The sequence below is a fragment of the Centruroides sculpturatus genome, unplaced genomic scaffold (assembly GCF_000671375.1).
Source record: "Centruroides sculpturatus isolate CEXI.00-Female unplaced genomic scaffold, Cexi_2.0 scaffold1011, whole genome shotgun sequence".
Lineage (NCBI taxonomy): Eukaryota > Metazoa > Arthropoda > Arachnida > Scorpiones > Buthidae > Centruroides > Centruroides sculpturatus.
The window spans coordinates 87,420-107,417 of record NW_019385189.1 but is presented as its reverse complement, the minus strand read 5'-3'; the positions used below and the strand labels follow the sequence as shown (position 1 = coordinate 107,417).

The following is a 19,998-nucleotide window of genomic DNA, read 5'->3' as shown; positions in this document are numbered from 1 at the left end:
AACGATTTAAGTTGAATCAACTATCCAATATGTTATCATAAATGTAAACACTTACTCTTATATGTATATGGATATATAAAGGCATATAATAAAAATTTAAGACATTCTTTTATCTCAAACTCTGTATTGCTATGACAACGCATCAATAATAAAATTTGAAATTTTTTCCTTTATCTTCAGAAACATTCAAATTAAATTTCTTACTGAAGTTTCCACATGTAAGATATGTTTGTCGAAGAATTTTTCTTGACTATATTTGGTCTATGTAATTCGATCATGCATTGTTTCTTTCCTTTCTTTTATTATTATTATTATTTAATATATAATATGGAAAGTTTTTAAATTAATAATTAACGTCTCTAGATAATAAATTTTCTATATTTAAAAGTTATTTTATATTTATATAATTAATATATTTATAAATTTTTAATCGTCTAAAATTTTGATAGATTCCATTTGTTTCGGATTTGATAGAATTTTTTAATATGAATAATTTAAGAAAATATATCTGATTGAAATGTTAATATTTTCCATATAAATGCTTTTTCTTCCACATTATCATTTTCAATATTTCTCATGAATCATAATCGGCAAAATCAATTTTATTTGGCCAAATCCATAGAAGACACATACCATTCTAGTTTCGCTTTCATTTTATTTCTTATTTTATAAATGTTTATTTATTAAGAATTTTCTTTTGAATTACTTCTTATCGATTTATATTTTAGACTTATTTTTTTAAAAAAGATATTAGAAGTAATTTTTAAACCAGCAAACTGCAATTCTATATCGGTGCCTTCTCCTCCTAAGATTTCCATATCTGATCTCGACTTCCATCTTTCTAACTCCATTCTCGAGATTAAGGAAACACAGAAGGACGGACAGACGGACGGACGGACGACAGTGGGAATTTATAAGTCTACAATTTTTTCAAATTTTTACAAATTCAGTCCAATTAACTCGACGTCTAAGATGCTCTTTTGTAAAATAATTAATGGGTAATGCTTGTAATTATGTAATATTTAAGTACAGGAGTAAGGTCGTGATCCATCTTTAATAAAATTGTATAGTTTAATATGCGATTTTCATAGTGAAAACTTTGAAGATGTCTTGCCTAAATTCATTAATTTACAGATTCGTGCTTTAAAATTTATGATTCTGGGGATAATTTGATTTTATAGAAGATGTCCTAACATTTGTTTAAATATGGGCATCACAATGAGAAAATAAAATATGATCGCATCAAAAGTTCTTATAGTGTAAATATTTAAGGAACTGACCAATTATACTGTTCATTTGTTTATGATCAATAATCAAAAATAGCTCACAAATTAAGCTTCCAATATGCATTTTCCTAATTACTATACCCTTAAAAAACAAACTTGTTATGTATTTTCCTTTAAAATATAAATATTTTAAAATATGATAGCAAATTTAAGTGATCGCCATTTTTCTTTCTGTAATGACAGTTTTGTTATAATAACATTTGATCAGACAACCGGATGGCCGAGCGAGTTGACGCTCCATTCTACTTTTCTGGAGGATCCTGGCTTAAGTCCAAGCCAATTTACTCAAGAAAAATCTTAAATTTTCATGGGTATACACAGTTATGTTAGGCCCTTTCTCTTGGCATTCGGCCCCCTACTAAATCCAGAATGGGTATTTTAACATGCCCTCTTAGTGCTTATTGAGTAGGAGAATTACGATTAGGAAACTTATTAATAATATTCAGAGAAGAATTTAGCTAAATTCAATTGAAAAGTTTTAAATATAACGCCAAAAATTGAAATGATCGATATTTTATTTCAACATTTACTTTAACAGAATAATTTCTATAGCTCATGTGTGAAATTAAACTAGAAGTTTCTAAACTTTCAGTTTTATACGACAATATTTTAAAAAATAACACACAAAGCACGTTTCGACATAATGTTTACTCTTGAATATTAAAACAAATATAAAAACTCGAATCACTTAAGCGTATTAGTGACGAGTTAAAGTTTGTACAGACAAACAAACAGGCGGAATACATACTAATGGAAAACAATAAATGTTGATAAAGTTATGAACATCAACGAAATTTATCATTTAGCAAAGATGAAAATTTTCATATAAAATCAATAAAATGTAAAATATTCATGAATTAATTTCGAATAATTTTTTATAAGCAAAAATATTCCATTTAAATTATTTATTTAATGGAAAATATGAAAAATCATAAAATTTTATAACACAAATCATTTTATATTTTCCTCAAAATATCGAGAAAAGATAATGACGATATTTTGCATCAATTAGTAATTGATGTGGTAAGAGAATATTGTATCTCCCCCTGTAATAAGGCTCGCCTTTATTACAATAAAGTAATTATATATATTCTGCATAAATTAATAAACGTTAATGTTCAGAGTTCAAAATTCTAATCGAAATGTTTATTTATTTATATTTAAAAATATTATTTTAAAATTAATTGTAATAAATTTTGTATTATGAGCCAACGATTCTCAGCCTTTCTAAGTTGCGAGATCTTTTATTTTCTTTTTTATTTAAAAATTGTCGAACGTTTCTTAATTTAGAGCCTTAGAAATTGGAATTATCGAAGGATCATCTGAATATTTTACCTATATTTCATACTCTTCATGGCTATTACTTGTGGCTCTAAGATATAATATTTAACAGGGGTTTCACCTCCACCAAATTTGAGGTCCTAAGCTACAGATACTCCTATTTACGAAGCCCTAAGCAGAGTAGTTTTGGCGCCTGAGGCAACAAAGAAATTCTGCGGGTTCATTTTGGCACTCGGCATCCAGACCTCATCTTCGCCGCTTTTGTTATGCCGTTGGCCCTAAACTATTACTTTTTTAGCTTACGTGGAAATCCGACTTTGATCTTCTATGTTTATGCACATTTATCAATGTGTAACTTTGTATTTTATTGTGATAGCAATTAAATAATTTCAAATATGAATAATTATCAATAGAAATCTCGACACTTTCGTATGACAATGGGGACTTTCAAAATCCGCAGACCACAGGTTGAGTATCGCTGATGTAAATAAAAATAGAGCAAAAAAGTGCCTTTTTAAAGGAATGGATTTTTCTCTATATTCTATTTATATGTTAAGGAATTTTTCTTCATTATATCTTTTATGTATTTCGATCGTATACTATTTTATATAAAACAAGAATATTTTAAATCGGTAATAAACATTTATAGATAAAAATGTTATATTTCCAAAGTAGTTAACGATTTATTAAGGTTATAACTTAGAAGTTTTCAAGATTTCATTTAATTTCCAAGTATAAGTATATGTAAAATTTTTCTTTTAGACATTCAATTTAATGAATTACATTTATAATAATTTGAATTACAATAAAATAATTAAATTAACTATTATATACAGTAATTAATAAACAATGAATTTTTTTTGTTTTACTACAATGGAACAGAAGAGAAACTATTACAATTCATATTGGCATTAATCCAACACTATCAAGCGAATTTAAGCAATGTTTATGATCAAAATATCTACAATGAATCCTACAATAAAATCTGTTTTCTTTTATTTTTTAATGAAACAAAATATCCACTGCTTAAACCTTTCTTATATTTATAGATATAATAGAAACATAGAAAATTCTATTGATATGAATTCATATTCATACGAGAAATTAATTATAGTGACAACGTCACAATGCCGGGATGCAATTTTTAATCACATTTTTAATTTATTTAATTTAAAATATATGCTCTCCACCTCAAATCAGTAGTGACTTGCCCCTGTACATCATACTTTTCCTTTAACAGTCGAGTCGTGCCGGTCATCTATTTAACACTTTTAAGGGAAAACATTTGAATTGAAATAACGTAAGTTTCAGTTTGAATTAGAAGTTTGTATATAGTTAATCGGGGTCTTCTACTCCTATTGTTTTCATATCTATTCTTTACTTTCAACTTTCAACATTATTCTCGAGATTAAGGAAAGACAGACAGACAACGAAAGAACTGACAACAGTGGAAATTTATAGGTCTATAATTTTTTCAAATTGCAAATATATATATTCCCACTGTCGTCTATCTGTTCGTCTATCCATCCTTCATTAACCTCGAGAACGCAATTAAATTGATGAAAATCGAGACCAGATATGGAAACTGTAGGGCAAGAGACCCCGATTAATTATAATGTAATTTTTAACATTAAAATATTCTCAATGCGGGCTTTAAGTTTTAATTTTTAAAATTAAAACTTGCAGCCCTGCATTTAGACGATATTATAGAAATGATTAAATAAATAACAAAAATATTTCTTTTTTAATTTTATAACTATTTTTGAATTATACTCCAGCCCTAAAGACAATTTAATCGAGAAGCAACAAAATCGATTTGATCGGTTAACTGACTTTTGGGCCACCCGCTATCATTTTTAATTATTAAAAAAGAAAACAAGAACAATTTTTTTTAATTAATTTCACAAGTTATATTTTTAGCTTTTATATCTTTTATTTACATTGAAAAATTTCTTTCTATTTAAATAATTTAATAATAGAAATATAATTCACAAAAGGAAATGTAAGAGCATTCGAAAGTCTTCAGTAACATTTTCAAAGCAATTTATTTATATTCATAGGAAAAATTCGTGTCCTTCAGCCAAGTTGAATTTGGAACTTCTACATTCATGTAGACATTATGGCTAAAGATCATAACAGGGAGAAAGGTCATTGAATAAAGTGGAACAGCGTCGCAGTGGGATTACTTCTACCGACAAATTGTCGATAAATTACATAGCGGTATTTATTTTTAAATCGCAAACTGTATCAAATTGCTTTCTATTACAATTGTTAGTTGGGTATAAGAAGAGACGAGTAATGACAGGAAAAAAAATGAGAAAAACATACGAAAAAACAACTTTAATTCGGCATCGTACTCTTCCTTTTGATGAAAAAGAACAAGTAATTGATTTTTTTTATCATATGCTACATTTTATATGCTCTTCTAAAATTTCCTCTTCCATTTAAAAGATAAATAATTAGAAAAAGTATTGTTTAAAATTATAAATTTTAATATCAGTTAAGCTCATGTACAGTGGTAGATTGAGATCTTCCAAGGCCCTAAGTTCTGAAAATGGGGAGTCCACTACTTAATTTTAGAGTTTTGTTATTTATTTATTTATTTATTTATAATATTATTTCTATTTAAATTTGGCACCATATCAGAGGATCCTAGATTGCCAGTATGGTGCAGAACTTAAAATCCTTCTGAGGGTGCGTTAAAGAAACGAATGAGGATTTCCCTCAAAAATTTACCCAAAGAAAAATGTCTGAAGTCAACGATGTACATGGGCCTCCTAATTCAAATTTGCTAGGGCCCCACGAAGCTATAACGCGCCACTCTTAAATACATACATTTATATTGAAGAGATGCGGCGCCCTTTGAGATTTAGGGCCCTTCACGCGCGTATTTAGTGATCCAGACTGCTTAAATATATTGTTTCTTAGAGTTATACAAAAAGAATGTTTATATAATTCGAAGAAATAAGTGAAAGTTTCATGAAAAAAATTCATGTTTACAAAAATAAAATTCCTTAATATACAAGAAAGAATGGAATATAATATTTTTTTGTATCTATTTTGATCTAAATGGATCGAATTAATGTTCATTATGTGCATATAAAAAAAGTAAATGTGATGAAATCGAAGATGAGGGAACAATCAAATTCTATAAGAATAACGAGAAACGTTGTTATCGGGAAATTGCATTTAGATTGATAGCACTGATAAGTTATTTAATCTTCAATAGAAAATAACTGAAAACAATATTTTAAAATCGCTATCATATTCTTTTAATACTACTATCGTTGATTTTATTTATTATTTTAAATTTAAAAAAATATATANTGAAATAAAAGTTAACATTAGCCAAATAAATATGTTGTCATGTCTATATATCAACATTTGTGTTGTTAAGACACTATTAATTGTTGAATTTTGACATGATATATATTTTGAATACCATTTGTTTTTAGATGCATGAAAATGAATATATATATATTTTTTATTTATTTTTTTAAAGAGGAACATCTGTAGAGATGTTACGTCGAACATGAATTTTATATTTGTTTACTGTGAAAAAAGTATTTGGTTTCACGAGTTTTTAGTGCTTTTTTTTTCTGTCTTTTTTGGCTTTTTTATATAGTAATATCAATTTATTCGAATCTGTTAAATTTGTTACGGTTAAAACTAAATTTCCGTTTCGATTTCTATACTTAGAAAGTGAAATGCAATAAAAATAAAAATAACTTCTATTTCTATTGAGTCAAATATACTTTTATCTTTAGGAAATTCTGCGATTGGATACAAGAATTTTTCTAAATTTCTTCTAAATCTTAATGACTTAAAAAAAATATATTTTTTTTTTTATATGAATTTTTATATCAGTTAATAAAAGCTGGCCACGTTTTTGCTGAACTTTTCCGGCATTTTTTATTTGTTTTCATCCTTACTAATTGTTACCAATGCTTTTAAGTCTACATACTAGTTCGGAAAATATTAAGGGAGTGGTGCTATATCTCTCGAACTAATGATCCGATTTTAACGAAAACTTCTAAAATCATTTTCCCCTAACACACAAATCTTCCTAAAAAATTTCAGAAATTTTTGATAAAAGGCACAGGAGTTATTAAGCTTTAAAATGGGTGAAATCATCGTCCCCCTAGACTCATACACACACACACACACATTAACTTCAATACTGTACATGCATTAAAAAAAACCAACTTTTTGGTATTTCTCGATGTTTCAAGCTGCCCCGAGTCTAAAAATGTAAAAATCTTTGGGTCATTTTTTTTGAACGATCGCTATGCTTTTCCTGTGTTAATAGCCAGAAAAATAAAAACAGTCCTTTTTATTGAGTGAAATGTGCTTTAATTTTTACGAAATTTTTGCTATTGGATAAAAAAATTCTTATTTTTTTTTCTTGAAATTTTAAGAGATTTTTAATCATTCTTTATGAGATTTTAAATCAGTCAATGAATGAATGAAATTCAAGTAGCTCTATTATTATAAAATTGAATATCAAATCAGTTAAGAACGTTGATTTATCTCTTTCTATAAATTACTAGAATATCATTCTAATCGAATAATAAAATATTTGAAGAGAATATTTTTCTAGAAATATCATAAAACCCGAAATTTTTATGTAATCATTCACGCAATGAAGAACTTTATCCGTAGATATCATTTCTGATTATAATAATTTACTATCATCTTTTACTCGTGAATTTAGTTCGTATATTAAATATATTTACTATTAAAATAAGAAATTCTGTTTTATTTTCTTTATAAATACAATTAAATCTCTATATAGTGACCTTCTAAATAACTCCACTCTTGTAAACGGAACTTCCCCATAAATATTTATTCTTCAATATGTACGATTTTACAGAACAGTCAGACTTCGATTTAACGCCATCATTCCATTCAGAAAATAGCACTAAATCGAGTTTATCGCTAAAGTGAAGTACTGCAAACAAATATATATTTGTATATTTTCAAGCTGATTTGATGATAACAATTATCACACGACTTTTAAACTCTCAAACTTCAGACGTATGAATGAGATACCTCAATTTAGCGAATAAATGAAGGCGCTAAATCGAATTTCGATTGTTATTTTCTTACAAATTAGCAGATAATAACAATTATATCGTATGTCAAACTCTCAAACTTCAAACGAGTGTTTGAGGCACCCTCAATTTAGCGACGTACTCGATTTAGTTCCAATTTAAGAGGCGCTAAATCGAAGTTTGATTGTTATTTCTCACGAATTAACCGCACGTTTTTTAACTTTATAATTTTTTTATTTTACGATTTTTAAAGTTATATTTTTAGTATTTACTCTTAGAATTTTTGTTACAAGCTTTTAGTCGATGATACAAAACAAGTAAATTTTATTGACCCAGTGTTCTTTTCCATTGGCTTTTAGCTGATAAAACGAACAAAAGCCTAAAGAATTTGTTGAATAAATGACAAATAGTTTCGTTTTATGTTATATTTATCGAATAACAAAACATTCAAATATAAACAAAGCAGAAAAATATATTAAATGAAGCGTAAAATAATAATAAAAATATTCTGTTACATTACACTAAACGCACTTGTTATTCCAAGCCGTAAAATAACAAAGGAGAAATGAAATGTCAGAAGAAAAAAAGTCAGAATTTTGCCAAATTTAAAATAATAAGCCAAATAAAGATAACTAGAGCTAAAAATAAATACATTTTACACTATGTTTTCTCATTATCTACTGGTTAAATTCCCTCCCCGTACTGGTTTAACTAATGATATAAGGAATAGGACATGATTATTAATTTGTCGTGTAAAATATCTGAAGTGACGTCATAATTGAGCTAAGAGGATACATGTCCGAGCAATGCTTCATTAAGATAAAAAGATTATACAGCAAATTATAAGAGTTAAAACCGTTTTGGCAGCTAAGCAATTTAAATTAAGCACTCGATCGTCTTCATTTTCATTGTTTAGATTGATGAAATATATATATATATATATATTTCACATGGAATCAGTAAAAGCAAATGATTATTTGAGAAACGTGCTGCACTTTAAAATTATTATCCGAGCGAACTCCCTCCTCACCTGTTACAATTCCACATTTATTCTTCTCTTTGCAGCATACCATTTACAATCCCGTATACCTGAGGCTGTATACTACTAAACTCGGCCATTTTTATAGGCCGTGTCGAGGGATTTACAGCAATTCAGATGGAGGGATAATGGAAGAACCGTCTGCAACGGTCGTCCGAGCAAATAATCGTTTGGAAATTACATTCTTGCCACTTGTAAATAGTGCTGGCGTGGAAAATAAGCAACAAATAACATAAATAGCTATTAACGATATTTATGTCTTCGCAGCTTTTGACTCTCGTAAGCTGTAATTTCCTAAATGTGTTTTTGCTTTTTTTTTCTTCTTCTTCTTCAATATTTCGTTTTTAAATATTAGATTATAAATTCTATCAAAAAATTAAATTAAAATAACTAAGTTTTTTTGATTTATTTAATAACAACTTTGATAGAATGTAATTAACTCTAATCAGTTTTAAAGTAAAATTACAAGAGATTTTTATAAATCCTCGACTCGAAATTCTTTTGAATAATTTTCATATTATTTATTTAAAAAAATAGATTTTTAAAGTTAATAAAGTAGAATTTAAAATATATATATATATATATGAGACAAAGGAAATATTAATTACCATTTAATTTCAAGAGAACTCTCGAAGGAATAGTCAATATGACAGAATAATTTCTTTCCGACTAGCGACTACACTTGACATTCTTCATTAAATATTCTCTATACAGATCTTATTAAGATCAAAAATTAAAAGTTGCTTTAACGCGTCAAGAAAGGTAAATTTTGTATGAAAAGAATTTAAAAATAAATATGGCATCGATCTACATTTTTATGGTCTTGTAATAAATAATCATTAATTAAACTGCAACAAAACGTATTATTACCAATTAATTCGCTTAAATTCTATTGTTTAAGAAGGATTTTCAATTTTAAATCTGATAGAAATTACATTGAAAGTTCAATTTTTGGGCGCAATTTTGAGCGTCTTTTCGTCTGTCTGTCTCGAGAAAAGATATGGTAAATTTAGGGGAAGGAGGCTTTCCATTAATTATATACAAAGGAAGTCACGTTGTTCCTTTTTAAAGATAAATTAAAAGAAGAGTAAAAATGGCAGCTCGGTAATATACAGTAAATATGCATTCAATTTACTTATTTATTTTCATTATTTTTGAGTTAGTTTTAAGGCAAAAATTCTGTTGAAGTAAAATTTTTAATTATTTAAAATAACGAAGCAAAACACTTAAAAAATGTTGAATTTTTTGCGGGTTTTTTTTTGGTGGAATTTCATATAAAAATGTGAAAGAAGTTTTGTTTTACTCATTGATGAAAGCTACAGAAAATTCTTGTTTTTCTTTTCTAGAAAGTGCTACTGATGCTAAAAACTCGTCTTTTATTCCTTTTGATGTCGAGTTTCACTTTGTAGCAAACAAAATGAAACTTATTCATTCTATTAGTTTCTTGCTTTATTCTACTAACTAATTCCTCTAATTAAATTCTGTTAACTAAATTTGACTATGTTACATTTAAATAAATGATAATGTCACTTGATAACTTCTAGATTTCACATCTCTTCTTTATAATAAAATACAACCGAACCTTCAATAACGTCTACCTCTAAAAATATGTCATTTTTTAAGGAACTTTTATATATTTTCTAAACAAAAATGTATACAAAATATTCACGTTCTCTTCAGTGGCCGAGGTTTTACAGTATATTATCATTATTAGAAAAATAAATAAATAATTTAATTCTTATAAAATATATCTGAACATTATCTTTTATATAATCGTTTCTGATGATGGCTTTCACATAGAAAATTCTTTTGATCCCTGGAATCATGAATTTTTCTTAGACGGAGCTTTAAGAAGAATCATCTGTAAACCTCGAAAAGTTTCAAAATTTTACGACAAATATCTTTTTTTCCCCCCTGTATTTTTTACTTTTTTTTTACTAAATATAAGTCTACTATTGCTCGTAAAGAGGAATTTAAATTTTTATATATTCTATAACGGTGAGAATATTCATTCTAATGCACTTGCCGCAGATGTATGCGGGATATAAATGCAAAAATTTGGCATCTAAAGTGAAACTAAGCTATGTAAAATATATATAAAATCGTGATTCAAGATATACTAAACTCCAATTCGAAGTTTCCTTAATATCTTTTTTTTTTTTTTTACTCGTACTTTTAGAAATTGAAACCTGTACTACAATTAATAGCATGCCTTGGAAATAAATTCTCTTTTCGCTGAATTTAACTAATTCTAGTCGGATTGTTGGAAAGAAATCTTTATATAAATCTTTAGAAAACATAAAAATTTCGATAATGTGTGAAATTCGTGTATTTAGAACAGACGTCTTTAATGGATTTCGACATCAGAACATTAGAAATGGGAATAAAAATTTGTGAGTAAAAGTGTGAAAATAAGAAAGGATCTGCCGTTGTCATGGCGACCGGATGATGTGAACAAATCCACAACGTTTGTTGGAAGATCATTGCCGAGCAATTGCGATGGTTTCTCTTTGCCAAAGCAGAACTAAACAGTCGAATTTATCGCCTCACGGATTTCCAATAGAATTTCCTTCTTCGGTATATCAATTCAATCTAAAACCAATTAAATTATTCTGTTGGATGTCGTTGGCATCTGCTATTGACCATTGCTTCTGTTGGATTTCCTTCCCCCCAAATAATCTTTGCATCGATTCTTCTTCATTCTCTCTCCAAAATGAATTAATGTCGGAAATATATATTGCTCTGCTTCCTTCCCACTCTCTTGTAATTATTTAATTTAATTAAAACATGAAAGGGGAAATAAAAAAAGCATATTTTTATATCTCATAAAGTTTTGGGTAATAAACCAGTATTTCTTGAACCAAACTTGGTTTTTTTCTTTCTTTTCTTAATGATACGAGGAGGGAGTTTCTTTTTTCAAATGATGGCATTGAAGATAAAAATTCTTTGATTTTTCTCGCTTTTCTTTTCATGGCAGCTTCTAAATATTTAACTAAATCACTTGTTGTAATGTTTTATAAATTATGAATATTTATATTTTAATAATTTAATTTGAATCCGTACTGTAAGGATTTTATAATTCTCATCAGAATATTGGATTTGTTTGTTTGTCTATGATTAATTTGTTCAATGGATATTAACTTTGCCTTTACTTTTTAAAAGAATTTTGTGTTTTGAGAATTTTATGAAGAAAAGAAATATTTTGGAACAACAATTCAGCATTAAAGTCTTAAAACGAAGCATTAATAGTATATTATAGTAAAGAATTCTATCTAAATCTTTAGAAATTGAAGATTGAATCGCTAGAAACTTGTGATGCAAACCATTGAGTAGTAAATAAACTTTAATATAATCATATAAAAGAAAATTGTGGTTAAGTTTCATAATTTTTTTCTTATTTTTCTGCTCATCTATTACATTTCTGAGAATATTTTCCCATTCAGCAGCTTCAGAATTTATGAATTATTTATCATTCGGTTTAAATAAAACTAAGAGGAAAACCGAACGATTATGATTTAAATTTTATTTTATATTTTAGTTTTTATCTCAGTTAATTCCTCAAACTATAAAATATTTCGATGATCATCCCAAATGGCTACATTTTTTTTTTCTTTTTGGAGGAAAAAAATATTTTATAGTTTAGAGGATATTTAATCAACCGTTTAACATTCGAATTTGAAAGATAGATCTTAAAGCCTTACAAAAGAGAAGGATCTTTCTGATACTCATTTTCTTCTCATATGGGAGATCACGTCTTTAATTTCACGGCTGAAAAGCAGTATTACATGATATCTATTGATATCAATCAACTTCCCAAGTGAAAAATTATACTAATTCTATTTTCTTTAAATTTTTGGTCGTTTCTGATGATTTTCTTACTTCAGTTTTTATTATTTTACTTTTATTTATAAAGTTATAGCCTTATATTTCAATTCTCGTAATATTTAAAGCGAATTTCTACTTAAAAAATTTTATTTTAATACCAATAAAATCTATACATTATTCATTTTTTTCCCTTAATGTATATCATTTAAATTTTTTTCCTTAAAGTAAAAGTTAAATTAAAATTCAATTATTAGATTTTTTTATGAAACTATATTAAGCTATAATTTACATATATTAATCAAATTTATTGACATTTTATCAGTTCATAGCAATCATTTACACTTGAGAATTTTTTAATATTTTATATCAAAAATCTAATCATTTTTCAGATAGATAAATCCAATTCGTTCTTATATCATCGATTTTAATATATTATAGTTTACAATTTATATAAGTTAATAGGAATTAAAATATTCATCGAAATTCTATTTAATTTTTGCAATAACTAAGGTTATAAAGCCTTATTTTATAAAGAATAATCTAAGATAATCGGAAAAAACTACACATCACTGGCTAAAAGTAGTCCTTTAAAATCATTGAACACTGGTAGTAGGTTCGCACGTGGAGTTTTCCGGGATTATATATGTGTATATCACTTAAATAGGGACTAGTTTCCTCTTCCGCGAAACACTCATCTTTGTGTTTCGTTTGCTTTATTCCATGCCACTTCATTCCATGGTCAAATTTAGACTTGTTATAGCTCTCAGCTAAAATATATAAGAGGCTCTTCTAATAATGATAAATTTAAAGCATGAAACCTAAGTTTTATTCTCGTAGTATGTGGCTCTAAGCTATAACTTGTTTAATGTGTAAATTTAGTCTTGAGCATAGGCGGTCCTTTGCGAAATATATGGCATTACTTGCGAGATTTATATTGCATTTTAACGAATATTTACAGGACGAAAACATATCCAGTTTATTTTTAAATTTAATTATCTTTGGAAGAGTGATATTTTTGAATATATTTTAACTAATTTTATATATTTCTTAACAGAATTTTATTCTTATTTCTTTTATCTTTTATCATTACTAAATACTCTCTATTATTCTAGATTTTTTTAAATAAAACTTTTTAAAAGTTATCTCGTTCGGAGGGGGAAGTCTACTTTTCTATCCTTAAGCAATAACCTTAAAAATGATGCTTTTAAATCTTAAAAAAAATTCCTAATTCTTCTCATCCCTCAGGCAATTGTAAGCTTACAGTTTCACTTAAGAGATTTAACTATTAATTTATTCAATGGGCATCTTCTTCGGTCATTTTCTAGGAATTTACATCTTGTTATATTTAATTATTTAATTCTTAAAAATCAAAAGTTTTAGATTTAAATAATTTTGAATTTTTTTTTTTTATAGTGGTACAACAGCAGTATCAAGTTCAAGTATACGACGAATTCGTCATTCGAGGAAATACAGCTGTTTTAAGATGTCAGGTACCGAGTTATGTTAGAGATTATGTAATTGTAACAACATGGGAAAGACAAGATGGAATATCAATTGTATCCAACATTGCTACAGGTAAATTTATTTTTCCAATTTATAAATATACTTAAACAAATTTCTTTTGATTATTTTATTAAATTTACTATTTTAACATACATAAATCATTTTAAAAAGATTCATGAATCTAATTCTTTTATCGTAATTTATGTACTGCACTTTTAAAACAGACAATAATACAAAAAAATACTGTTTTGTCTTGTAGTAACTATATTAAAAATATGTTTATTGCAAGTAATTTAATATTTATTAGTCACGCTGTGAATTGCCTTAATCTTCTTTCTTTAAAAAGAAAGAAAAAAAAAGTAAAATTTCAGTTCATTTACGTTGACGTAACTTATAGGAAATGAGAAGAACAGATTGTGAATTTGGTTGAATGCCAAACTTTCCACCACATTATTTCAATAATTGTTAGATGTAATGATATGAACTAAAATTAACGCTGATGATAGGAAGACGTTTAAAATTTATTTAATTTAGGCCTATAGTTGGATAATTGAAAGAGTTGCTAAAAATTTTATAGAATTCAAAATTCTGATTCATTTTTAAAAAATAAATACTCGTATAATCTGTATAATATTGTAAGAAATGAATCTTAACACTTTACATGCCCTTACACCCTTTGTTAATCGCTAAAAGCGCTAGAATTAATGTCGTAATGTCTGTTTTAATTTATACTATTTTATCCTTATAATTTTCTTAATAATAATAATAATAAAGACAAATTAATAATTTAAAAATCGAGCGATTAAGGGTGTCAGTCCGTCTGTCTGAAGGGTCAGAGAACAAGTTCGGTTTGGGTCAAGAAATCCCATAATTTTTGATGGTGATTCGTTCCTGATATGTTGGGTCCCGTCCCTCACCAATCGGCGCACCATGTGGGTCTGGCCGAATCCACAATTGATAAAAAGTCTTTTTAAATGCCCACAGGAAAGGAACGAGTTTAAAAAAAATCGAATAAGGAGTAATGAGATTAGCAAGTGATTTTACAAATTAGTAATAATTTAACATGATTACATTCCTTAGTGCATGAATTTATATTTATTTATTTATTGTTGACGAAGAATGCCTGATCCATTATAAAATAAAACAACAACAACAACAAAATGTCTTACTGGTAAATATTGTAAATAAAATATATTATATCTTACTGTAAATAAATATATAAAAGATTTTATATATTTATATTTTTAATATAAAAAAAANCCCTGTTACACTGATACAAAATAATTATAAATTACAAAATAGGAATTAAAAATGGTTTTTTTATTAAACATAAATGTAATTTAAGTGATTTTATTTACCTTTAAATGACCCTTAGTAATTTATCGTCCCCCAGATAAATCAATTGCACCCCTAAAGTCGCTAGCCACCATGTTATAGGGCCCAATTTTATATAAGTTCATTTAATTAAATTTGATTATATTATGCCAAATTAGTATAATTATAATTGTTTTGTTTACTACTCTTCTTAGTTTTAATTTTAAAAATCTCGATAGATCCGATGGAATAAATAATTTAAGCATGTATTTTAATCTGTAAATTATTTATAAGATCGTAATATATATTCGTATAAGCGAAAATATTTATTGTATTATCTAAACAAGTTTTAAAACTGTTTCATATTTACATTCGCATAACGTTGAAATTTCCCACATGTGCTATTTAATGTGCTTTTGAGACAAATCTATTTCAATCCAATATATTTAACGAGCTAATTTCGACTTATTTCCTACTAAAGCACTTAGTTCCACAGAGATCAACTATAAACAATAATTATACTTATCGTCCTAGTTACTGATTCCAGTAAAATCTAGGGCCTCTCAGCAATCATCAGAGACTATACATTACTTGCCCTCTTTAGGCCACCGCATATTAAAAATAGAATTTAAAAAAACTGTATCATATTTTTTGGAAAGTAAAGGCTTTCTTTGTATACACAACAAATATAATGGAATTAATAATTTTTAACAAATGGTTTAATAGGATTGGCAACGCAACTTATGAACGATTTGTTAGAGGTGATGCTTCTTGAGAGGATTTTCTATGAAAAACTGGCCTCCATCTAGATGCTAGATATGTGAGATATTTATTCAATAATAATTAAACAAATATGATGAATACTCTAGTAAATTATATAATAAACAATAGACATGTGCCAAATTCACTTATGATATTAAGAATGAAATTGCTTTTAATTAACTGAAAATCTTAGAAAGGGATGCTATTCTCGTATTATTGATTAGTAAAATAGAAAATTCTTGTTGATTTAATCAATAATTTTTGAGTTATGACATATTTCTCGATAATTATAAACATCTTTTTAACCATGACATAAACACTGAACACATGACAACCCCCCTGTGGANATTTAACATTAAAAAATTTGATCATCATCATTTTAATAGGAACGAATAAACGATCAACAAAGCGCAAAATCATTAGAACAATCGTTAAAGTACATTTCCATTAAGATAGAGGCCACTATCACTACTTCGTATGTCCTGTACTTATTCATCTCCTTTATATGGAAGTAGCTAGAACACCGAACATCTTCCTCTATAATTTAAAATTCTAAAATAAAAATATGTTTACTAAATTTCAATTTAACAGATAATATATATGTAAATGATAGTAAAATAATAGTTTACACTGTATTCGTTTTATATAATTTTAGTTAAATTTATAACCAAATTGTATATGTTTATGTATAATATATGTAAAATATAACATAGAAATATAATGCAGCGTAATAAATTTATTTGAAGTAGAATAAATTTTTATTTATTTTTTAAGTATAAATCATAGAAAAAGACAAGCAATTTCTGTACAAAATTAAGTGCTTGTATACAATAGTTTGGGGCTATTTATTTATTTATTTTTAAATAATATTAATATAAAAACTCAGTAAAATAATTAATACTGTAATTAATAATTTTTTTGTAAATGATGATGAACTTTTTTTGAAGTAACAGGTTATGGAGAATAACTAAGAGTTGTGGTTTCTTATTCTGTTTTCTTATTAAAAAAAATATTCTGAAACTCGTAATGAAATTTGAATATTTCTTGATGAAATGAAAATATATGAAATTATAATTGTTGGATATTTTTCTTAACCTGTTACTTATAATAATTAATAATTCAATCTTTATGTAGAAGAGGATCTTTCGTTTTCTTGTTAAAAAATTTAAGACAGGATTAAGAAAATATCCACAAATTTTCAAGAACTTATGAAAAAAAGATCTTTAAAATTTCCTTAAAGTAGAGTATTCATCATATTTATTCAATAATAATTAAACAAATATGATGAATACTCTAGTAAATTATATAATAAACAATAGACATGTGCCAAATTCACTTATGATATTAAGAATGAAATTGCTTTTAATTAACTAAAAATCTTAGAAAGGGATGCTATTCTCGTATTATTGATTAGTAAAATAGAAAATTCTTGTTGATTTAATCAATAATTTTTGAGTTATGACATATTTCTCGATAATTATAAACATCTTTTTAACCATGACATAAACACTGAACACATGACAACCCCCCTGTGGAATTATTCAATTAATTTTATTTCCTATACAAATTCTAAATTTATTATAATAATTTATAGTTCTCACAAATAATTCAATTTTTTAAGCGTTTTAACGTAATAAATGTTTTTATTACTTAAGGATTACATCCTGTTACAGGGAATGTAACAGACTCGATCATCATTTATCATAAGATAAAAGTACAAAATATAAATTAATTGTTTATACAAATCACTAAAACATTATATAATCAGTAAATAATGATGTTAGTAGTAGTAGTAGTACTAGTAATTAATTAATAATTATAATTAAAATTATATTTTCTAATAAATACTCATCTTATATCTGTTAAATAAGGAATTTGACATTTAAAATATGATCAAGTACATTCTAATTTATAATATATTGCAATTGAGTTAATATTAAATTAAATTAAACACATAAATAAAAAAAATTAATAATTTCTACTTATTTATCATCATATCTACGCTCTTGTTTTACATTTCGTCGAGTTATGCCAGTAAAAGTATTTCTTTCTTCCTACAATCTTCTTCATGTATCATCTTGCAGTCTCTTCCAATCCTATCCAAATCCTCTTTAATCCGATTTCTCCATCTTTTTCTAGGTTTTTCCACTTGGTCTATTGCTTTTTATTTTCTGTTTATAATATTTCTCTTATATTTTTAATGGTGTAACATGTAAGATTTTTATTATTATTATTAATATTTAAAAAGTAAAAATATTTTTTAAGTAAAAGTAATATTCTAGAATCGTTTCAATTACAAAATTTTTTAATAATTTTTTAAAAAATGTATATATAGTTCTAAATGGGCATATTTTTCATTAGCAGATTTAATTCTCTTCAATTTATCTTAAAGCCGACTAGTTTTTACCTACGTAAACCGTACTCAAATATCCATTAAGCAAAGTGAAATTTTTAAAATACTAACTAAACTAGATATTTTTTTCTTTCTTTATTTTCTTTATTTTAAAAATTTATCACTTTAATTTCAAATACTTTCTCCATCATTCTAAAAATGATCTTTCTAAAAATGTAGTAATACATTAATAAGAAATTTTTAGATCATCAACGTGAGCAAAGATATGGAAAATTTTTTAAATAACTTAAAAAAATTAAAATAAAATAAAATTTATCGGAATGAAATATATATTTTTTTTTAATTTGAAAAGATCTTTATTTTATTATACGATACAATAATTAATAAAATAAAATTTATTTAATTAAATTTAGTCTTTATTCGAATGATTAGACGTTCCCAACTTTAATTTTTTTTTTTTTTGTTGCTGATCCCTTTCTAAAATTATATTTAATTGTCGATCCCTGTTACACTGATACAAAATAATTATAAATTACAAAATAGGAATTAAAAATGTTTTTTTTATTAAACATAAATGTAATTTAAGTGATTTTATTTACCTTTAAATGACCCTTAGTAATTTATCGTCCCCCAGATAAATCAATTGCACCCCTAAAGTCGCTAGCCACCATGTTATAGGGCCCAATTTTATATAAGTTCATTTAATTAAATTTGATTATATTATGCCAAATTAGTATAATTATAATTGTTTTGTTTACTACTCTTCTTAGTTTTAATTTTAAAAATCTCGATAGATCCGATGGAATAAATAATTTAAGCATGTATTTTAATCTGTAAATTATTTATAAGATCGTAATATATATTCGTATAAGCGAAAATATTTATTGTATTATCTAAACAAGTTTTAAAACTGTTTCATATTTACATTCGCATAACGTTGAAATTTCCCACATGTGCTATTTAATGTGCTTTTGAGACAAATCTATTTCAATCCAATATATTTAACGAGCTAATTTCGACTTATTTCCTACTAAAGCACTTAGTTCCACAGAGATCAACTATAAACAATAATTATACTTATCGTCCTAGTTACTGATTCCAGTAAAATCTAGGGCCTCTCAGCAATCATCAGAGACTATACATTACTTGCCCTCTTTAGGCCACCGCATATTAAAAATAGAATTTAAAAAAACTGTATCATATTTTTTGGAAAGTAAAGGCTTTCTTTGTATACACAACAAATATAATAGAATTAATAATTTTTAACAAATGGTTTAATAGGATTGGCAACGCAACTTATGAACGATTTGTTAGAGGTGAAGCTTCTTGAGAGGATTTTCTATGAAAAACTGGCCTCCATCTAGATGCTAGATATGTGAGAAAAACCCGGAAAATTCCACGTGGAAGCCTGAGGTGCGAACCCTCGACTAGTGTATAGTGATTTTATACATTCAGCAAATGGTGGACTGTAATAAATGGTTTTGATGCCTTGTAAATTTAGGATAGGATAAATGATCCTGCTCAAATTTTTTGATAGGGAAAATCTTATATAATTACTTAAGGTACAATAGTTTGGGGCTA

At 26.3% G+C, this 19,998-nt stretch overlaps 1 protein-coding gene across 1 annotated transcript in view; it reads left to right on the top strand.

Annotated features, from left to right (window-relative positions):
- LOC111635928 (Down syndrome cell adhesion molecule-like protein Dscam2) overlaps positions 1 to 19,998 on the top strand; it is a gene marked incomplete at its 3' end in the record, with an annotated part of 115,537 nt that overhangs the window by 8,635 nt on the left and 86,904 nt on the right. The window contains exon 3 of the mRNA XM_023381069.1: positions 13,899 to 14,060. Within this exon, the coding sequence (XP_023236837.1) occupies positions 13,899 to 14,060 (162 nt within the window). The remainder of the gene's footprint in view (positions 1 to 13,898; positions 14,061 to 19,998) is intronic.